Source organism: Triticum urartu, chromosome 6 (assembly GCF_003073215.2).
Source record: "Triticum urartu cultivar G1812 chromosome 6, Tu2.1, whole genome shotgun sequence".
NCBI lineage: Eukaryota > Viridiplantae > Streptophyta > Magnoliopsida > Poales > Poaceae > Triticum > Triticum urartu.
The window spans coordinates 533,345,444-533,352,547 of NC_053027.1; the positions used below are offsets into that span (position 1 = coordinate 533,345,444).

Below are 7,104 nucleotides of genomic sequence, written 5' to 3' on the forward strand. Positions count from 1 at the left end.
GGTCCCAGGATGACAATCTCGTCGACTAGATGAACTAGGACGTGCGTCATGATATTGAAGAAGGATGGTGGGAACACCAGCTCGAAACTGACAAGACATTGCGCCACATCACTCCTTAGCCTTGGTACGATTTCTGGATCGATCACCTTCTGAGAGATTGCATTGAGGAATGCACATAGCTTCACAATGGCTAATCGAACGTTTTCCGGTAGAAGCCCCCTCAATGCAACCGGAAGCAGTTGTGTCATAATCACGTGGCAGTCATGAGACTTTAGGTTCTGAAACTTTTTCTCTGGCATATTTATTATTCCCTTTATATTCGACGAGAAGCCAGTCGGTGACCTTCATACTGAGCAGGCATTCAAAGAAGATTTCTTTCTCTTCTTTCGTAAGAGCGTAGCTGGCAGGACCTTTATACTGCTTCGGAGGCATGCCGTCTTTTTCGTGCAAACGTTGCAGGTCCTCATGCCTCAGGTGTATCTTTTGTCTTCCCATACACGCCCAAGAAGCCTAGCAGGTTCACGCAAAGGTTCTTCGTCACGTGCATCACGTCGATTGAGGAGCGGACCTCTAGGTCTTTCCAGTAGGGTAGGTCCCAAAATATAGATTTCTTCTTCCACATGGGTGCGTGTCCCTCAGCGTCATTCGGAACAGCTAGTCCACCGGGACCCTTTCCAAAGATTACGTAGTGTAAATCATTGACCATAGCAAGCACGTGATCACCGGTGCGCATGGCGGGCTTCTTCCGGTGATCTGCCTCGCCTTTGAAATGCTTGCCTTTCTTTCGACATTGATGGTTGGTCGGAAGAAATCGACGATGGCCCAGGTACACATTCTTCCTGCATTTGTCCAGGTATATACTTTCAGTGTCATCTAAACAGTGCGTGCATGCGTGGTATCCTTTGTTTGTCTGTCCTGAAAGGTTACTGAGAGCGGGCCAATCGTTGATGGTCACGAACAGCAACGCCTTAAGGTTAAATTCCTCCTGTCTGTGCTCATCCCACGTACGTACACCGTTTCCATTCCACAGCTGTAAAAGTTCTTCAACTAATGGCCTTAGGTACACATCAATTTCGTTGCCGGGTTGCTTAGGGCCTTGGATGAGAACTGGCATCATAATGAACTTCCGCTTCATGCACATCCAAGGAGGAAGGTTATACATACATAGAGTCACGGGCCAGGTGCTGTGATTGCTGCTCTGCTCCCCGAAAGGATTAATGCCATCCGCGCTTAAAGCAAACCATACATTCCTTGGGTCCTTTGCAAACTCATCCCAGTACTTTCTCTCGATTTTTCTCCACTGCGACCCGTCAGCGGGTGCTCTCAACTTCCCATCTTTCTTTCGGTTCTCACTGTGCCATCGCATCAACTTGGCATGCTCTTCGTTTCTGAACAGACGTTTCAACCGTGGTATTATAGGAGCATACCACATCACCTTCGCAGGAACCCTCTTCCTGAGGGGCTCGCCGTCAACATCACCAGGGTCATCTCGTCTGATCTTATACCGCAACGCACCGCATACCGGGCATGCGTTCAGATCCTTGTATGCACCGCGGTAGAGGATGCAGTCATTAGGGCATGCATGTATCTTCTCCACCTCCAATCCTAGAGGGCATACGACCTTCTTTGCTGCGTATGTACTGTCGGGCAATTCGTTATCGTTTGGAAGCTTCTTCTTCAATATTTTCAGTAGCTTCTCAAATCCTTTGTCAGCCACAGCATTCTCTTTCCCTCCACTGCAGCAATTCCAGTACGGTACCGAGCTTTGTGTTTGCCATCTTCGCAATGGGGTATAACCCTTTTTTGTGATCCTCTAACATGCGATCGAACTTCAGCTTCTCTCCTTGACTTTCACATTGCGTCCTTGCATCGACAATGACCCGGCGGAGATCATCATCATCGGGCACATCGTCTGGTTCCTCTTGATCTTCAGCAACTTCACCCGTTGCAGCATCGTTGGGCACATCGTCTGGTTCCTCTTGATCTTCACCAGCTCCCCCCGTTGCAGCATCACCGTATTCAGGGGGCACATAGTTGTCATCGTACTCTTCTTCTTCGCCGTCTTCCATCAGATACCCGCCAATTTCATGATATGCGTACCGTTATGAAGCCATATCCGTAATCACCCATAAGCTCACATGAGAATATTTTGATCGCAATTTGCAATAGACTGCATTGAATTTAAAAATTCATACAAAATGAAGCTGCGAAATGGTATGCTGTAAATAGCCAAAAAAACCCAGAAGTCGTCAAACAGTGTGGTGAAACCCTTGTAAAGCAGGTGGGATGTGATCCTCGAGGATTTTCCGGTTAGAGTAAGACCTCGTATTCCCACATTCAGTGCATGGACAACACATAAAATCATTCTGCTTGTTTGCCTCAGCCGCATCGAGAAACTCATGCACGCCCTTAATGTACTCGCGGGTGTGTCTGTCACCGTACATCCATTGCCGGTTCATCTGCGTGCATTAATATAATTAAGTGTCCTAATTAATATAAGTTCATCATCACATTAAAACCAAAGTGCATACGTAGTTCTCATCTAACAACATATAGCTCTCCAGAGCATCTAATTAATTAAACCATACATTGAAACTATGTAAAACATTTCAATGCGAAAACAAATGCGATCATAATCGCAACCAAGGTAACAATTGATCCAACGGCATAATGATACCAAGGCTCGGTATGAATGGCATATTTTCTAATCTTTCTAATCTTCAAGCGCATTGCATCCATCTTGATCTTGTGATCATCGACGACATCTGCAACATGCAACTCCAATATCATCTTCTCCTCCTCAATTTTTTTTATTTTTTCCTTCAAAAAATTGTTTTCTTCTTCAACTAAATTTAACCTCTCGACAATAGGGTCGGTTGGCATTTCCGATTCACATACATCCTAGATAAATAAAATCTATGTCACGTTGGTCGGCATAATTTTCATAAACAATAAATGAACCAATAGTTATGATAATAATATACATACCAAATCCGAATCATAGACAGGACGAGGGCCGACGGGGGCGGATACCAAAACCATCGCACTATATAAGATGCAATAATAAATGTAAGAAAATGATACAAGTATCTATCTAAACATACAAGTAAGAATATTTTTCCTTTCAGAAAGAAGATAAAACAAGAGGCTCACCACGGTGGTCCGGTGATGAGATCAGCGCGGGTGATCGACGGCGGTGAAGACGGGGACGGGGCGTGACGGACCGCTAAATCTAGACAAATCTCGAGGAAAATGGAGCTTGGAGGTCGAGCTTCGAGAGGAGAAAGTTTAAGTAGTGTGGCTCGGGCATTCCATCGAACACCTCATGTGCATAGGAGGTGAGCTAGAGCACCACAAACCCCTCCCCTCGCCGGCCAGAGAAAAACAGAGCACGGGAGTGCTCTGCTGCGGGCGAGGGTATATATAGGCACCTCATTGGTCCCGGTTTGTGGCAAGAACCGGGACTAAAGGGGAGCCTTTGGTCCCGGTTCAGGCCACCAACCGGGACCAATGGTGGTGGGCCAGGAGCGAGGCCCATTGGTCCCGGTTCGTCCCACCAACCGGGACCAAAAGGTCCATGACCAGCCAAACCAACCCAGCGCACGTTCGGCTCACCATGTCACGCATGCCGTCCGCCTGCAGCAACGCGAAATCAGAGCGCTCAGTTTACATTCTCTGTGGATTCAGTCAGTCAGATCGAGCTCCTGGTCTAGCTTTACGTGGTCTTTCCTATATCTTTACCAGATCGAGCTCATGTTTTAAGAAAAGTAATGATTCAGAAAAGATATGTTTCTCTCTTTCCTATATACAAGCATTCTATGTATGTTTCTTTATATGTATGGCCTGCACTAGAAATTGTTTATTTGTTTTCGAAATATGTATTTGGCAACCCTGTGCCCGATTGCAAAACTGCCACACCACTCGGTGTCCCTTCGATCGGCATCACAGCATGATCCACTTTTTTCGGTTCTTCCACTCCTTCCCCGCACTCGTCCTCTCCAAGCTCGCCGCCTCCGACCACGTCTCCTCCGCCGCCTCCGCCCTCTCCGAGTCGCTCGCCTCGGGGGCCCTTCGCGCCTTCTCCTCCCACTGGGCCGCCCGGGGCCCGGATCCTCCCTCCCCGCCGCTGCACGACCGGATCTTGGACCGCCTCCTCTCCCCCGACGGCGCCGGGTTCGCCTCCGCCGTCCTCGGGAGCTTCGCCAGGAACCTCGTGCTCTCCTGCCGTGATCCCGAGGCCCAGCCCCGCGCCCCTGGCCAGCCGGACTGGCTCGCCGCGCTGTGCAGCGACAGGGGCAAGGAGGCCGCCGCGGAGCTCGTCCGGGTGTTCGTCAGCACCGCCGTCGCCGCCTACCTCGACAGGACCGCGGCCGTGCGCACCTCCGACCAGGTGCTCGCAGGCGTCACTGACCCCAAGCACGACGCCAAGCTCAAGGACCTGCTCGTGTCCGTCTGCAACGGCGCCGTCGAGACGTTTGTCAGGACCTCACGGCAGGTCACAAAGGAGGCCTCCATTTCTCGAGCTGAAGCAGCAGTGGTGCAAGAGGTCTGCAATTCAGGTCCTAGCTGTGTAATGGAGAGAGTATCGACCACATTGGCCATGCCAAGCAACCGGAGGTTTGTGCTGGATGTCACGGGCAGGGTCACCGCAGAGATGGTCCGGTCATTCCTCGAGTTCTCGACTCAGCGGGTGTCCGCTGGTGCACGAAAGAGCATTGTCGTTGCCCGTGACGAAATCACCGAAAGGGGTCTCGTCGCCGTCAAGTACCTGAGCGCCAAGTCCATGGCCATCTTCACCTTATGCCTCACAATGTGCATGCACATTTCGGTTGGAATGAGGTTCCCGTTGCCGGCCTAGGCATATCCTGGTGTGGACTTCAAGGTGACATTGTTCCAGTTATCCTGATTGTAGTTGGAAAGTAAATTATGTAGATTGCAAATTGATCGTTTGCTACTGCTAGCCTTTTTTCTGTACTGTTGACTAGTATTTGGAAGCAGAAATCTGTTGGATTTGTAGTTGTTGGTTTGTTGTTTGTGATAGTCTGATAGGGAGTATATAGGCCATGAATGGATAATTTTGCAACTTTAGTGTAAGGTTTCATATGTATTATGGTGTTGTATCCTAGTGTCTTCGCCGTCTTTTCTGAAGGAAGTAGGTGTTAGTATCTTATTGATGCTGACTAGTGATGTTCTTCAGCATCAGCTCTCTGTGTGTGGATAAGCTATTTCAGGCAACAATAGCAGGAAACTTGTCCACTTATGTTTTCTATTCCCTTTTTGCCATGATTTGTGGAAAAGCAAATATGAATTGATCAGAGATTTGTGCCTGGATATACCCCTGATAAATAGCACGGTACTATACCCCCCTCCCATGATATTTTTATGTGTAAATAGCATGAAAACATATGCACTGCGATAACTAAACACCATGATAAGTTTTTGACCCGTGTGTGGGGGGGGGAGGGGGGGAGGGGGGGGTTTGTTGAAACATACCCCTGATAAATTTTGTGTAAATAGCATAATATTTTAAGCACTGCGGGCTTGGTAAGTTACCTAGAATCACCATGATAACTTTTTGTCCCAGGGAAAAGTTGTTCAAAACATCCCCGATAATTTTTGTGTGAACAACATGATAATATAAGCACCGCGTAACCGATAACTTACAATATAAACATGATGGTAACTTTTTACCAAAGGAAAACAAGCTGTTAAAAATATACACTCGCCTCATCGGGCCTCTTAGATGAACACAACACATGGTGTGCCACTGAAAAGCCACATAATATTTAGTATCATGAGGGGCACACGTGCTCGTGGGTTGGCCCAAAAAATGGCCCACTTTGACCCGCTATAGGCGTGATAAGTTATGCAAAAACATCGTGGTAATTTTTGACCCATGAAAAAAGTTACCGAAACAAACCCAGGTTTTTAGGTATAAGTATCATGATAATATACGAACTATAGACCCGGTAACTCATGTACAATCTCCCATGGTAACTTTGACCAGGGGCGAGGTTGATGTACACATACCCTGATAACTTATGTGTAAGTACCACGGTATTTTACACATCGAAGACCTTATAACTTGTGTACAAAACACAATGGTAACTTTGAAAGGGGTGTGGTTGTTGAAACATAGTACCTGGTAAGTTCTATATAAATAGCACGGTAACTTACGGATCACAGGCCTGATAACTGGCATGCAAATACCATGGTAACTTTGTCCCGAGGGGAAATCGTGGTAATTTTCTGTACTTTTTGTAGTAATAAAATTGTAAAAAAATGGGGTCAAAACGATTAGTTTCTTTAGTTTGAGCAACAATTACCTAAGGGTGAGTTGGTTGTGGTGGCGTGCTTTGGTGCCAAGGAGGTGTGGGAGATGCGCAATATTTTTTTTTTATCAGGTAGACGTGAAGAAGTGGCAGTTTTCTCGGGGATGGGCGCGCGAGATGTGCGGAAGAAGCAGGTTTCTCGGGCGAGCTTGCGGGGTCGTTCGGGAGAAGGCGGGGTCAAAGGAAGGGGATCGTGTGGTACTTTAAAGTTAAAGAAATAGAGGTGTGGCCGTTTTGCTTATATGGCACACATGTGCCAAATATCACAGTCCATTTGTTTTTGACAATAACTCAACAATATTTGGAGTACTTTTCTTTTCATTTTTTTGACTTGAAATTGTTTGGAGTACTTGATGAAAAGAAAACTTTTGCCATTTTCGTATGATACACATATTTTGTCTTCTTCTTATCACATCAATTAGCCTGATTAAACTTAAGTTCACATGGATGGTAGAGAAATATTATCCATTTTAGCCAGATGATGGTAGAGGAATTACAGTTTGAGGATTTAGCAGAAAATGAAATTGATTTATTCCAGCATGGCAAATTACTTATACATTTTTTTGTAAGGAAAATTTTATATGTAGCGCAGTGAGCTCTTTATTAATGCGTACTAGTAGAATGCTCGTGCGTTGCTACGGGCTATAATGCATATAGATAAATCAAACAAAATATTAAGATCGTCTCCAAGGTCAAAGACCGTCCATACATGTTCACACATCAAAAGGGCCCAACAAGCTACCCAAAATCCAAGATAGTTCGGACTCTCTCG

General features: G+C 46.5%; 1 protein-coding gene across 1 annotated transcript; it reads left to right on the plus strand.

Annotated features, from left to right (window-relative positions):
- The first annotated feature begins 3,949 nt into the window (after positions 1 to 3,949).
- Positions 3,950 to 4,863, plus strand: LOC125516920 (protein PHLOEM PROTEIN 2-LIKE A10-like). The gene has a single exon (XM_048682181.1). The coding sequence runs from the start codon at positions 3,950 to 3,952 to the stop codon at positions 4,856 to 4,858; it is 909 nt and encodes a 302-aa protein (XP_048538138.1). The 3' UTR covers positions 4,859 to 4,863.
- The last annotated feature ends 2,241 nt before the right edge of the window (positions 4,864 to 7,104 follow it).

Bases quoted from the DNA above. Each gene is read 5' to 3' on its own strand.
- LOC125516920 (XM_048682181.1), top strand. From the start codon at position 3,950: ATGATCCACTTTTTTCGGTTCTTCCACTCCTTCCCCGCACTCGTCCTC.